Source organism: Harpia harpyja, chromosome 15 (genome assembly GCF_026419915.1).
Source record: "Harpia harpyja isolate bHarHar1 chromosome 15, bHarHar1 primary haplotype, whole genome shotgun sequence".
NCBI lineage: Eukaryota > Metazoa > Chordata > Aves > Accipitriformes > Accipitridae > Harpia > Harpia harpyja.
In genome coordinates, this window is record NC_068954.1 from 1078309 (window position 1) to 1093950 (window position 15642).

At 41.5% G+C, this 15642-nt stretch overlaps 1 protein-coding gene across 1 annotated transcript in view; it reads left to right on the forward strand.

The window, feature by feature from the left end:
• Positions 1-15642, forward strand: part of RAB10 (RAB10, member RAS oncogene family) — a 47091-nt gene that overhangs the window by 26770 nt on the left and 4679 nt on the right. Inside the window, exons 2-5 of the mRNA XM_052809365.1 lie at positions 200-260; positions 10994-11132; positions 14444-14533; positions 15051-15152. Coding sequence (XP_052665325.1) covers positions 200-260; positions 10994-11132; positions 14444-14533; positions 15051-15152 — 392 coding nt within the window. The remainder of the gene's footprint in view (positions 1-199; positions 261-10993; positions 11133-14443; positions 14534-15050; positions 15153-15642) is intronic.

A 15642-nucleotide genomic window follows, 5' to 3' on the forward strand; every position in this document is an offset into this window, starting at 1 on the left:
AGACCCTTTGAGGCCCTGTTTGCATTGGTCGGCACGCTCCTCTTGCGTTCCAGCATACTTGGACATCCTTGGTTTACCTGACATTACAGTAAAAGAAGAAAAAAGCTGCTCTTCTGTCTGGAGCAGTTGTGAATTTATGTGGAATTGCTTTTTTTGTAAATAAACACTAATTACTTATTTATGTGTTTGTTTATTTTAGGGATAGACTTCAAGATTAAAACTGTTGAATTACAAGGAAAGAAGATCAAGCTACAGATATGGTAAGTAATATACCCAAGAAGCTATGGGGTGACATCGTTCTGGATGGCTTCTTTCAGAGGCAGGTTTTCGTGAGAAGAGTTTACTCTTTCTGGGATTACATTCAGGTATCTAATTTTGTAACTGTGTTTTGTATTTTCAGTAGTGGTAAAGCTCCATGTGTATTCCCCTGAACATTTTTTAAGAAATGAGGAAGGGATCTCTGTGTTGCGTTTGTAACCACTGTTACTGACTGCTCCTTTGGACAGGCTGTTGGCAAATCTCCCATTTGGGAGGACAGGATCCTCGCAGTCTGTGATTTAGTGGGAAGTGTTTTAAAACTTGAATTTTTAAATTAGGAGTTGCCTCAAATCTATGGCTATAAATTGACTAGTAGCCTTGCTTTGTGTCAGCAAGAAAGTGTAATCCACGTCTGCACTTATTTTGTGTTTCTCGGTGGTAAACGGTGGAGAGTTTCTCAGCTGGCTGAAAACATGGCTGCATTTCTGTAGGAAAGTCTAACATGAGGCAAAACTTAAACTCTTCCCTTTTAGCTTGCTGTGCATGTCTAACTAGAGATTTTTCTTCTAATAGCTCTGTAACAAGTCAGGTCAGGAAAGCTAATGGCTTTCCCTAGCCTGCATGTTTGTTTAGACTCCCTCCTCAACCATGTACACATATTGCTGGTGCATTCTCCAGCTTTACTGAGAGTTTAGAACTTGAATTTGCCCATTTTTTTCCCCCACTAATAAAAATCTTCTATGGCTTGATGTTTGTAGATGCAGATGAATGGGTTCCAGTTAGAAGGAAGCACTGGTCTTCCTCGGTCCTTGGAAAACTGGCTGAATTATTATCCTTCCTGATGAATGTATTCTGAATCCTCGTTACCATCACTCTGAGTGTCCACTTTGTATCTCAGTCCTGCAGGCAGAAGTTGGCCAACTTAGTTATTTTGCTTTGTGCCCTGCAAGGGAAAGACTTGTTGAAGTTGATTTTGTTGTATGAACTGCGTAGCCTATTGATAAGGAAGCACTTGGGTGATGAAGTAACTCAGCGTGCTGGAATGCTTCAGCGGGGAGCCACAAAGAGTAACCGTGTTCATAAGGGCAATGTTTTAGATGGAGCTGTCTGAGGAAGGGTAGGTATAGATCAGCTGGGAACTGAGAGCATTAGCTAAAGAGGCATTCAGGTGTAATGCAGCTTCACTGATTGACTTGCTGGGCAGCTCTTGCTGTATGAGTGCACCAGACTGTTAACATTCAGATTTTCAACCCAGGTCAAACCATAACTTCTAACAATCGTTTTGTGTTGTATTTTTTACCCCAACAGAGTAGGTGCTGTGAACTACTGTGGGATAGAAAGGTAGAAACATTGGAATGACTTAAAGGAAGTGTTAGATTAAACTTAGGAAAAAGTCATCATGAAATGTAAAAACTGAAAATATAGAATACTGAGGATGCTTAATGTGTATATAGACAAAGAAGCAAGCCATAATGAAGCTGTATGCATTGTGGGTTTTAGTGGCTTAGGGAAATGGAAGAGGGGTTTGGGTGAGCTGAGTTTTATGAAATTACAACTTTTAAACATTGCAAAGTTGGGAGGTTTTTGTCTGAATCTGCTTCTTGTTCCTGCCAGTTTAAAATTCTGCCTTTGAAATGAAACTTGGAAAGCAGAAAATGAAGCTTCTATGGCATGTGTCTTTGATGGAAAAAAATAAAAATAATAATAATAAAAAAAACCAGTAGGCTTTGCTGTTTCCAATCCTGTACAAGGAATTTTGCCTAGCAGTGGTTTGGTGGCTAGAACAGTAGTGTCTTTTGGTGAAGATACTTTGTGCAATGCATCTATATTTAACCACCACTTCCTGTATTTAAACTCTCCCTGTACTTCTAGGAGTTGTGTAACATATTTCCAGAATTACACTTCACTCCCGCTGCAGTTTAGTAAGCAAGGGATGCATTTAGTGGAACATTTCCCTTGTAAACCCGAGGCTGTTCTTGTAGCTTTTCTTGCGTCCAGAGTATGGGTCATGCTTTTACAACTGAAGTAAACGCACAGGAAGCAGCTAATGTAGCTGAATCAACAGAACATGTCTTCTGAGTCGTAGGTAGCACTTCCATGGGGACACAGCTCCATACTTGATTAACCTGATCAGAAGATAACAAAAGACGGGTGGTGAAGAGAAAACAGACTTTCAGTTAAAGACAAGAGATGAGACCTGTGGCGCTTGCGTGCTTTCAGTTAGTATTGCATTGTAGGTGTGCTTGTGTTTATGGAGCATATCCATGCTCAGAATTTAGAGGAGGAATGACAGCTATTTCATTTGTGGGTTTTCCCCCTTAACTGAAAACTATCGTCCCATTTGTGAGGTTGCCTGTCAGTCTGCCCTGTTTCTTGTATGCACATCTTGAGCTGCTTCTGGTCGCTTACAGAGACAGGATACAGGGTGCAATGACATTGGCCCATTCCACAAGTGTAAGTGCAGCCATGGCTCTCCACAGTGCCATCATATCTCTGTCCAGCCTTTCATAATGCTATTTTCTTGCTTCCTAACAGTCCCTTTCATTGTTAGAAGCAAAGACAGCTTTGTCTTGTCATTGTTGCTGTTATTATTATCATCATCATTATTGTTATTGGTGCTTATCCAGATTGAAACCTTTTTTTTTCCATAATAGTGACATGCAGCTGTTTGCAAAATGACAGGTGGTGACAGAATTTTGTACCTTAAAGAACTTAGTATGTGTTAGCCGTTTCTCAAATATGACAGTTTCTTTGCATAGAGTTGCTCAATGTTTATGAAGGAGCTGTGTTCAGTGAGCCGTCACGGGCAAAAGCGATGGCTGAACAAACCTGTCACTTACAGAATAAGGTTTCTACATCAGTGGGAGTGATTAAGTATTTGATTATGTAGCATTTGTTATTTACATGGTGAAAAGCGTATTTCTCTTCACATACAGAAAGCAATAGAAATAAACCATTCCTCAGTTTAAAATTACTGCATTGACCTCCCTCTCACCGATTTGTATAATCCTCCATCACTTGCATATTAAATCTTTCTCATGCTGTTGTTCTGGTATAGGAATTGGTCTCTGGCTGCCTGCAAAGCAGTGCCACTGTGTTTTACTGTGGCTGGTACTGGCTTTTGTACTCCTTAGGGGTGGGGATGTGGTCTCAACAGGCAATTAGTTTGACAGAAAACAGATAAAACCAGCACTTCCTAATATAGCTCTGCTCCTTTCATGCACAGTGGGACAGCTACCTACCTCTCTCCCCGGGTATGGAAAATGAGCAGATGTGGCAGTATCTCAGTCATGCCTTGACCTCTGAAATATATATAGAGGAGTAAAGCAAGAATACAAAGGTCAAGCTGAGTTAAACCTTGCCAGAGGTGATAAGCAACTTGATACTTCATAGCTATTAAAAAGTGGGGTTGCTATTCACTAAGGATCAAGCTAGGATTAAAGCATTTTCATATTGCTCCAAATGTGAATGTATCTGTTGCAAAACGATGTTGAAATGGGGAGAGGGGAGGTTGGGACAAGAGGAAGTGGAGAATGGTGGGACTGGGTAGCAAGTGGGACTATGTCTGTGTGCAGGGAGCTTCTGGAGGAGCCTCAGCTAGGCTGAGCAAGCCCGGTGTGGTGCATGGGCTGCAAGCAAGGAGGAGGATGGGACACAGCTCTCGGGACTGGCCTTCTGAAGGAATGAGCTTGTTCAGGGCAGATCCATCAAGAGGACTACTGGTATGTCAAATTCTGGGTGGAAGCACATAGAAGAATCAAGTGTCGTCTTGGTTTGTCTCTTTAGAAAAATTGTTGATGTGACAGTATATGATACGGTGCAATATGGAAAGTCACCAATGGTGGGCTTAGTACAGGATTTGGGAGAAAGGAATTAGAGTAAAGATTTGGGAGTAGAAATAGTTATGAAGGGTGGGGCCCGGGAGGGTTGACACTGATGAATGTCTTGAAAAATATTAATACAGTAATGCTTATAGTACGGAGAGGGGACGGAGAATAAAAGAACCAAAATGAGAGATTACTGCTCCAGGAAAAGATGGAGTTATTGCAAAAGTGATGAAATGCTTTAGAGGAATAGAATAGTAGAGCTAAAAATTCAGCTATGAAGAGTGTAATATCATACACTCCAGGAACCTGGATAGAAGTGCTTTGAAATGGAAACCGAAAGGCTTAGGCATCCTGTAATTCACTAAACTTATTAGCATAATGTAGCAATTCAGAAATTAAATGTGATTTTTCTGATACCGTGGGTGCGATCATTTCCAGTGGGCAGGGAATTGTCACAGTCTAACATAATATACAATTTTGATTAGCATGGCCTAGAAAGAAAGGGGTAAGTAGGATGATCAGAGGGATGTAAGAGCTATTTTAGGAAGAACAACTAGAAAGATTTAAGATTCTTCAGGATGTCAGACAAGCGACCAAAGCACATTTTTTAAATCATGAGTATACTTGAAAAGGTAGGTAAAGATTGATATAACTCTTTGCCTTTTCCAATACCAGAACATTAGTTCTAGCGTGAGACTAGAAGGTGGCATGTGCAAAACACAAGGAAATGAGGTTAAGCTCTGAAACTCCTCATCACAAGATATTGTGGTAGCTGCAGAAGTACGTGGGTTTGCAAGGTATTTCATGAAGGAACAGTCTGGTTTGGACTGTTAAATACACGGATGTGATCTCTGGCTCCAGAAGCCCTTGAACTACACAGAAGTGGAAGCTGGAAAACCTCTGGCCTGACCAGGTATGGCTCTTATGTGCTTCTGAGAATGCACAGAAGACAGATCTGGGGTTTTCATCTTGGTGAAGCAGAAGCTGAAAGGAAATATTACTGTAATCTGAAAAATACATAGTGGTAGTAGACACAGAAGAGAAGGAAGGACTTTAAGCTCAAGGACAGTGGAAATCAAAGTTGCTGGAAATCCATCAGCAGGAGTGGGAGACTCTGGGAGAAGCTCTAGTTCAGTGTAATGGAAATAGAGAAAGGGGAACCACAGATACCCTTATGCTGACTGTGGAATGCTGAAGGGATGGGGTAGAGCAGAAAGCTGTTCAAGAAATAACTGCAGTATTAAGGAATAGGTTTTTAGGGATTATAAACAGATAGGGGTTATGTGAGCAGTGGTGAGTGATTAGCCTTTTCAAGAGGTCCATATTAGCATTTCCAAGTCAGAGTAGTAAGTAATCCCAAGTTTCTTTAAGCAGCCACATGGTGTATAAAGTTCTAGTCTTAAACAGTCTTAAACTAGGCTTAAACTGATGTTAAGGAGTAACTAAAATAAATGGGTAGAGCTGTATGAAGAGTTAGTTTTGCAGGGGTTTGTGGGGACTAACAGTTGTTGATTCCTCACTTGTGAATTTTCCATTTACCAGTTTTCACGCAGATTGCTTTCCTGGCAGCCTGTCAGTGGGCAGTGTGTCTTGTCAAGCCAGAACAAGGAACTCTGATAGACGGAGGTGAATGACAGTAGGTACAAGTTAGCAAAGTGCTGGATTCTTGTGCTTCTGGAACAGGCTTGTTTGCAGAACTGCTGCCCCAGGAGTCTCTGTGCAGTCTTGTTGCAAGACGGTGACTTGCATCATTAAACCAGAAAGTTGAGATCTAAAAGGCTAGATCCTGAAGAGCTTCCAGAGCTGGGTAAGACAACTGATCTGTTTCTGTTCAGTGGCGTGTGAAACTATCACACTTGATAGTGTTGTGTTAGTATGGAAGCAGTACGATGATAAAATTGCTTCTGCAGTAAACTGAAAAATAGTTAACTGTTTGCAGTTACCCTAGGAACATCTAAAAGTTAACTCTTGCTGCTGAGAGCTTTTGAGACTATTCACCATGTGCGTAGCTCGAGGTGGAAGAGACTCTTTTGGCATGTCAGTCTGACTTCCTATAAAACAATCAGATACTTCACTTATAGACTTTTTTTTTTTCCCCTGGCTGAATATTTTTCAGAAAAGCTGAAATTTCCCAGTCACAAAGTATCTTACAGATGTTCTTTTATGAAGGAAAGTGTTTGACCCAGTCGCTAAAGCTTCCAGAGTGTGCCTGATGTCAGCACTACAGTTTCTTCAATTCAGTATTCTGCTGCGTAGTTTTAAAACTATTATAAGAAGAAACAGTGGGACAGTAATAAAATTCTTAGGATTATTTTGCTAGGAATTATTTGGTTTAAAATGTTGAAGACTTTTATTTTGAGCTATGGTGACTGGAAAGATCTTCACATATCATCAGATATAATCCCTTGTTGCAGCCGTGTAAATCTTTCATAAACAAATCATAGTACATTTTAAGGTTTCTTTAGTCTCTGCTAGGTCAACCGGAAAGCTGTCCCAGAAATTCCTTTCTCTGTTGGTTAAACCTCTAATATGATATAGCTTATGCATACTTTAATGTTGGCATGAGAATAACTTCAATAGATTCTTCACTTTCCTTGCGCTTCTCCTTTCCCTAGTCCCACAGGACAACCTTCTTTGTCTTCATTTTGCAGCTAAACAAACCAAGTTCTCTCAGTTTCCTCCTGTGCAGTAGGGCTGCATTTTCCTTGGCTATCTTAATAGTCCTTGTCTACATGTATTTTAGCTTGGAGAGCTAGCTAGCTTCCACAAATGTTTTTGCCTACATCAAGGATTTATTGCACACCCATAGCTTTGAAGTGTATTCTTACATCCTAGGGGTTTGAACAAAAGAATGGAAAGCCAGGGCAGTAAACAAGACATGCGGTCTCCGACTGTCTTGTGCCGTTTGCTCAGGGTGGATTCATCAGTCGTAGGCAGTTTGAAAACCATAACTCATTTCCTCTGCTTCAGTCAGTTCTCTAATCTCGTGTCCATTAAGAGTTATCTCTGAATAATGAATGGAGAATCCATTAAGAAGGGGAAAGGGCAAATATAGTACTTATTTAAAAAAAAAAGGGGGGGGGAACACTCCAGGTCCTTTGCTTTTTCCCTCTCCAGCTTTCTTTTCATCCATTAGCTTAGCTTCAGTTGCCAGAAAAAACACTGGAGGAGTTAACTAAGCAAGTTAGTTGTAGGCGCATAAGACGTGACAAGCAATGAGTAACAACTAAGTGTTGCCAGTGCCAAGTTTTGTAAAATCAGTCTGAATTCTTACTGTGATGGCTACTGGCATTGTCAAGAGGGGAGAAACAGCAGATGCTGTATGTCTTGATGTTTTTAATAAGGCTTTTCTGACACTGTCCTGCTTGATATGAGCAAGTTAGGGGGAAGTGACTTAGGTGAAGATGCTATCAAGTAGATACAAAACTCATGGTGAGGGAAAATAAACTATGTGTGAGTAAGAGTTCTGTTGAGATATTTTGCAGGAGTCTGTCTTGAGTTTCATGATAGGCAATGTTTTCTTTAACAGATGGGATAAGGGAATAGAGAGTATGGTTATTGTATTTAAGCTAAGCAGGAAAAGATGAAGTTGCAAAGTATAAATTATGTAGAGGACTGGATTATAATTCAGATTGCTTTTGACCGATTGGAGAAATGTCATTGAAAAAAGTCCTGTGAAATTCGGTAGAGGCAAATGCAAAGTTAGCAAGTTCAGTATGTATAATCAATTACTCAAATGTCAGAAAAATCTGCTTAATTATGAGGAAAGGGAGTGGGATGCATAAACAGGCATGCCCAAGTCTTCTAGCAAATATTCCTGTGTGAGGTTGGTAAGTTGGAGTATTGTCCTGGTTTTTGCTTAGACATGGGCAAATTGGAGGGAGTCCAGAGAGAGCAACAGGTGAGGCTGTGTATCTTAGACGTTTGGCCAGTGAGTAAGGTCTAAAGAACTTGAGGTGGCTTGAGAAAATTCAGAGAAGGTGCAAGAACTGTGTTTGAGTATGCAAAATTAGTTGTAGAAAGAAGGGAAATTAACTCCTCTAGTTACCTATGAAAGGTAAAACAAGGATTGATGGCCTTAATTTGCACTAAGGAAGACCCAGGTGTGCCATCAGGAGACGCTTCCAAATGGGACAGAAAGGAGATGAGAGAGGGGGATTCAAGCCAGCAATCGTCAGAGGTCTCCAGCAGAAGATCAGGCATCTTTCAGGAATAATGTGGGTATCCCTCAACATTTTGTAGAGCCAGGGAATGGACTAGATGGCCTCTTGGGGCTACTGCCAGTGAGCCAGACCTCTGTGCAGCATGGCCTGTCAGAACATCTCTGAACAAAGTGGTGCTCGGGTTTAGGACCTGCCCCTGTTCCTCCTCCTCTGCTCTTTGCCCTCTTCTTGGTGTTTGTCATCTCCTAGGAGAAGATAAAATCTTGGGAGCAATCAGCCTCAAAACTGTGATCCTGGGGTCTGAGCCAAACAGAGCTGATAAGACTCTTTGAGAAGAAACTTTGTAGAGCATTTCCCCTGCGTCTCAGAAACTTTTCCTCCATGCCATTTTCAGATTTCAAGGCTTTTCATTTACTTCCCATTGGCCAACTGATACTTGGCCAGAAATCTGACGTGTGCTTAAACAAATTGATTTGGCAATTACAGTCAGTGTTTGTTGGTTCAACTGTAGGTGGTGGGGCGGTGGGGAGAGGTGAGTTTTCACAGGACTCTGTGCCTGGCAGTGTCCATGTTCTGCCAAGGCATTTACTGTGACCTCAGGAACAGTTGAGAGGGAAATGAGTTGAACTAGCTCAACTGCAGTCCCATCATCTTTTCTGAGATTACTCATTTGTGAGCAAGGAAACGTGGATCTGTGGGTTGGGGGGGAACACTGTATCTTTCTGAAGGCTGTTAGGGAATGTGTAATCTCAATTTAGACCGGTTTAAATTTGGAGACACCTTTGATTCTACCTTGTCATAGAATCATCAAATCATAGAATGGTTTGGGTTGAAAGGGACCATTAAAGGTCCATCTAGTCCAACTCCCCTGCCATAAGCAGGGACATCTTCAACCAGATCAGGTTGCTCAGAGCCCCGTCCAACCTGACCGTGAATGTTTCCAGGGATGGGGCATCTGCAACCTTGCTGGGCAACCTGGGCCAGTGTCTCACCACCCTCAGTGTAAACAATCTCTTCCTTATATCTAGTCTGAATCTCCCCTGGTTTAGTTCAAAGCCATTACCCCTTGTCCTTTCACTACAAGCCCTACTAAAAAGTCTGTCCCCATCTTTCTTGTAAGCCCCCTTTAAGTACTGAAAGGCCTCAATAAGGTCTCCCCAGAGCCTTCTCTTCTCCAGGCTGAACAACCCCAACTCCCTCAGCCTGTCCTCATAGCAGAGGTGTTCCAGCCCTCAGATCATTTTTGTGACCTCCTCTGGACCCGCTCCAACAGGTCCATGTCTTTCTTATGTGAATAGTGTCACTGAAAACTGTCTGTAAACATGTAATCTGTTAGGTTTATGTCTTCCAAAAGACACTGTAGAATATGCGATTAACTACTAATTCTCAATGTAGTGGCAAGCAGGTTTGTTTAACCAAATCTCATGCATTCCATCAAAGATCTCAGAATGAGATGGGAATATAAATAGTCATTAATCTTGCATGATCAATTTTCAGCATATTGCTTATAGAAATCAACAATTTAATGTTACAGTACATGTCCTAGTTTTTTTTTTCATGCACTTTGATGTAAAATTTCAGGAATATACATTTGTAAGACCAACTTAAAGCTTTATAAAACTGATCTGAAAACAAAATTCCTCTCAGTGTTAAGTCTGAGTTCCAGAAAATGTTGAGTGATCGTCTTTGTGGCTGCTCAGCAGCTGCTGAAATGGAAAGGGATCTTCTCAGGCATCATGGTGGTGTTCACTGGATAATTGGGTCAGGTCATTGTTGGTTGCAGTTCCAGACTCTCCTGTCTTTGACAGTGGCACTGCTAAACAACCTACAACATTTTGGGAACTTCCTACAGAAACTTGAGTACTGAGTCAGCTGGGTTTGTGCCATGTCTAATCAGGCTGGTCAGTGGTTATGGTATGTAACTTAAAAATTGTAGATGGAGTTTTAAAGTGGCTTATTTTTATGTTCATTTGGGAAAAACTGGTCAGTAACAGGAGAGGGTGTCTGGGACAGTGACGTTTCTGGGGTTATTCAGATGCTCCCACTGCTGGAGCTCACAGTCCTGTCAAAGCGTTGGTAGAAGATTTCTTGCTCCTGTTTTCATGCTGTCTGCTACTGGCTTCCACAGAGGCTCAGAAGTCTTTGAGACACTTCCTGAGATATGAGACTTGGCAATAACAGTTCCTCCTTTTGGGTGCAAGTTTCAAGTTGTCAATAAAAATACAAAGTCTAAAATTAACTAATTTCTACCATGACTTGATACTGGGTTTACTTATTGTGGTAGTATACCGGAAGACCTAGTGCAACCTACCACTTTGCTGTTCAACAGATAGCTTCATCTTCTTGACACCTTAGTCCTGTAAGCCCAGTTAAGCAGACCAGTGTCTTTTGTCTCTGTCATAGTTGACTCTGAAATGTGGTTTTAAAAAAACAATCGCCTGTAAAATAAAATCCAAAAGAGAAGCTTCAGACCCTATGTTTCTGTACCCTCATGAGCCTGGCTTGCTGAAGCTTGCCCTTTTTGTTCTCTGAGCGTTCAGCTACATCTGTGAGGGAGTGGGGCTTCCTTGAAGCTGCTGCTGATGCACATTGGAGTGTGTCCTACCGCTCTTCAAAAACATTGCACATCCCTCGGTAGTAGTGCAACAGAGCATGTGCTGGGCCATGCACACTTGTCTGATAGATATACCGTGCTGGTTTCTTTAGAGCGTGCCTCTGATATGTACTCTTGTCTGTTTTCCGCAGGGATACAGCAGGGCAGGAACGATTTCACACCATCACCACCTCCTATTACAGAGGTGCCATGGGGATCATGCTAGTATATGACATCACCAATGCCAAGAGCTTTGAAAACATCAGCAAGTGGCTCAGAAACATAGATGAGGTGAGTAATGTTTGTAAGATTCTGGAATTCAGCTGTTTGTTGTGACCCATAGAGCATGTGATGAGTCCCACAGAACTCAGCTTCTGGATTGCAGCTTCTGCTTCTACCCTGGCAGAAGGTGTAAATTAACACAGGGGTTTGGGTTCTGGTTTTTGGCCGTCCTATGTTCTATGTTCCCTGCCTCAACCCTCCCTTCAACAATGGTGTGAAGGATCACAACACTACACAGGGGCTACTGGTGTCCTAAAATGTCAAACTTGTACAGGAGCAAACTTTGTGCTGGAGAATACTTAGAGGTAAGGAATACATCTTCTGGGCGCTGCAGTTTTCAGGAGGAGCTGCCACCACAAGGTGGTGTGCAGAGGAGCAACACTAAGCCATAAGCTGTAGAGTAGCTGTAGAATATGTCACTTCTAGTACTAACCTATTTTGTAAGGATGACTGTGTAAATCCTCGAAGATAATTAAATATGATCACCTTTGCTCCCTCAAAATTGATGAAATATTTGCAAGTTTATCATGGCTGTTGCAGGTAGTATGGCAAACTGCTGTTGTTGAATGTTGGCAAACTGCTGTTGTTGAATGATGGCAAACTACTCAAACCTGCATAGCTGATTTGTATCCTTGTTAGAGGAGTACCAAACAAGGAGGCTAGGAGGATTTCAAGCAAGGACAAGTGAAGGAGAAGAAACTGATGTGGAAACATTTAGTGCCTGGATCCCCAAGAGTTCATTCTCCTGGAGTTCTGAGATGTTAGAGCGGCACAACTGTTAGTTGTTGCTTTTGTTATGCTATTCCCAAATGGAATAAATGTTTGGATTTTCCAGCTTCATTATTTTCCTAGAAAGCATGAAGACAGCCCTGTAGAACTGACCGTCAGCAGATGGGTGCTGTCAAGCATTGCTAGTTGAAGCATTGAAGCTGGTGAAAGGTTGTTAAAGAGCAAAAATGTGATATTGGGACTTTAATTTCCTAGCATGAGAAATGGGAAACTATACTGCTTACGGAAAGGTACGTGTTTTGGTGGGTACAGAAGGGAGGTCGGGGGCAGTTAAGGCAGCACAGGAAGAGACTCAGCAATGAGTTGGATGTAAACTTGAAACCAAGGCCTGTAGATTCTGCAGTTGCTTTATTTAAAAAAATCAGTAGTATCCAGGAAGTTGGGTAATGGATCTCATTCGTACCATTGTGTCTGAGTAGCAAGTGGTTTTCCTGACCTCATGTTTTTAAATCTGTGTCACACAAACCTCTGCATCTGATTTCAGGTGCATTGTGAAGCCTGCATGGTTACTGCAGTTTTATAAGGGACGTTTGACACCTTAGGAAGCTTTTTTTATCATGGAAGAAGCTCGCTAACGGAGTGCATTTGCAGAAATGATGGGTGAAGTCATCCTCTGGGGTTCTAGATGCAGTGTTGAGGCTTCTCGCTGTGGCAGGTGTTACCCACTCACATACAGGATTATTGCAAATGATAGTTGTGAAGGGAATAACTAAGTGCTTTGGTTGTACAAGGAGTTAATATTGCCAAGGATATTCTCTCAAGGAGGAGGATTTTTAATAAGCAAGCTGCTGTTCTGAATTGCTGTTCTGTGCAAGGAGGCTATTCTACAACATACTTAAGGCTTGATTTAGAAATAACCAGGAAACCTAGAGATGTTACACCTTCATCCTTGCTAAATACTTCATTATTTAAAGTTCGCACATTCTGCAGAGGTGTACTATGCCATGCACTTTTGCTTTGGGCTAGTAGGAATTAGTTGAGTTGCTCAAGTGCACGGTTTTCCGTGTTGGGGCTGGCTGTGTTTGAAAGCAGTCTGTTGCTGTGTAAGCAGTTTTGTGTGTGTGTATGAAAAGTTAAGATTTTTGGAGTCTTATTCTACATGGTGTCTTAATCTTTGCTGTCTGGTTGCTCTTCCTCCTTGTGACCTGAAGGAAAAAAAACTGTGGGTGATTTTCCTCGGGTTATTACTGTAAGCAGGAGTACTGGGTACGTGGATCTCTTGCCTCTCTAGTTCTATTAATAACGCTACAGTAAAGTAGTATTAAGGCTGTTGGAGTGAAAGTAAATTCAGATTAGACTTTCCAAGCAGCTTCTCATGGCAGGTTTCAAAGTACTTCCGTTATCCACTTAAGTGATGCTTTGTGCTGTGGCTGCTGGAACATTTCTGCTAGTCTGGTGGATGTCTTTGGCATGTTCTTTCCTTACTATGATGGATATTGGCAGTACTTCAATAACTGAACAGCCAAGGTATTTTTGCTCATTCAGCATTCCTTGAGAAAGCATTGGCACTCGCTTTTGCCTTACAAAGGGGATTCCCTGTGTATGCGGTCCTCCTTTTCTTTGGATCCTGAGCATTGGTGTGGTGCTTGCTTCCGTTTTCCCTTTGCAGTGTCCTGGTTTACGGGCGCTTGGTATACAGTCTGCATTCTGTTCCACTGCATGAGTTTCTCAACTTCTGTGTGAAGTACTTCACAGATAGAGCTAAGGCACAAAGCTGACATGCAGTCTTGTTCTGATGATTGCAACATCAGAGGAACAGCATGATGCTGGAGAGCTGTAATTTCCTTTTGTTAGTTAACTTGGTAACTCCTCTAAAAAAAAAATTACAAGCAAAAGCATTTTTTACTAACTTGGTTATTTGGCTTTGTGGTTGTTGAAAGCATAGTTGCAATTGTTAAGGAGACTTACCTGTCTACAATAAAACTATACAAAGAACGCTTTAAACACCAAAAAAGTAGTAGTGTCAGCTGGAGCTGCTCCAGTGCATGAAGCTTGATTGTTGGCACCTGTAGACATGGGTGCTTCTTGTCCTGTGATGTTTTGTAGGATCATTTCTGTAATGTGCTTGTCTAGTACACATAAAACCTGACACCTCTAAGTGCCAGGCAGGAAGTTGATTCTTTTCCCATGTCACTGAATGCAAACTACCAAAGATTTGGTAGGCAAGTGTCATTAACTAGAAGGATCTGGGTGGCAGAACAGCACTTAGTCCTTTTCAGAAAGGAAGACTTCACACTTAAAACTTCAGAAATAAAAAGGAAGGGGGAAAATGACGGGCATTGAGATGATGATAGAGCTGTCAAACCTGTAGCTGTTGTCTCATTCCACTTCCATGTTATATAAGCAACTTAATCTAAAGGCACTGTCTGAAGAATGATTTCTAGCAGTCTTTGTTACAACTCAGGAAAGTGCAGGACACCAAGACCTGTAAATGTTTGCTTGGACTTCAAACAGCCTGGAAGTACAAAAGTGAAGTAGATATTTACTGCTTGTTGGGGAGATGTGTAAACCTGTCTCTTGTCTCATTTTAGCATGCCAATGAAGATGTGGAGAGGATGCTGTTAGGAAACAAGTGTGACATGGAAGATAAAAGAGTTGTCCCTAAAGCAAAAGGTGAACAGGTAAGTGTCAGACAAAAACTTGCTTATCAAAGTAATCAAATCAGTGCCAAGACTTCCCTCCATCTCCAGGTGGTTGAGATGCCACAACGGGATGTGCCAGGGAATGAACAAGGTAGCTGGATTTGCTAATGGTTTGTAAGTCTAGGGAATGTTTTCTCAGAAGCCACATTGCAAACAACGGCCATGGATGGAGTGAGTTCATCTGCACTTTCTGCTTTCTTTGATAACAAAGGATGCCCGAAAATTTTTAGTTAAGTTACCGTGTGACAGGCTTGTATGGTATCTGTTGTCTTATGTTCAGACATTGACTTGTGATTTAATACACTTTAATTGCTGTTTCTGAACCATTAAGTTCCGAATCTTCTTTTGTGACACTTTGCTTAGCTAGTACTTCTGATGCCTGCTACGGCTGAAAATATATTCAATGCTTATAAATGCTGCTAGTCCTGAAGTTAGAGCAGCACCAATTGAATAACTCTGCAGTAATGCTAATCATCTTCTTTCTTTTTTGGTTTAGATTGCTAGGGAGCATGGTATTAGGTTTTTCGAAACTAGTGCAAAAGCAAATATAAACATTGAGAAGGCATTCCTCACATTAGCAGAAGACATTCTTCGAAAGGTAGGTGCTTACAAGATTAGTTGGAAAAAAATACCCTAAAATTTCAGCTCCTGTTGCTTTTTACGTTTACCTGAATTGTTGCAGCTTTTGACTTGGGCATGCTAAGACAAACCAGTCCCTGAAGGAGGAGTATTGTACATCTAAAGCTTCTAAGCTTCTAAAGTTTGTTTGATGTTTCATTATTGTAGAGGTACCATGTGGAGTGAGTAGTATACATCAGAGAGTGAAGGAACATAAGCTTGTAGTTGTTTGGCCCTTAAACTCATGGTTATGTTGTACGTGTGCTTGGAATTAAAACACTTCAGCTGGCGTAGAAGAGAATTGTCCTCTCCCTGCCACCATTTCCATCAATATGCAACACTGTCTAAAAACTCTTGAGTGCCTGTTGGGAAGAGTTTAGATGTGGTTGATAGAACAGATGAACGAGCTCTGTCACTTCCTACCTTGTTTCCAATGATTAGCCCCCTCAGCCTCTGCATTTCATTGGAGG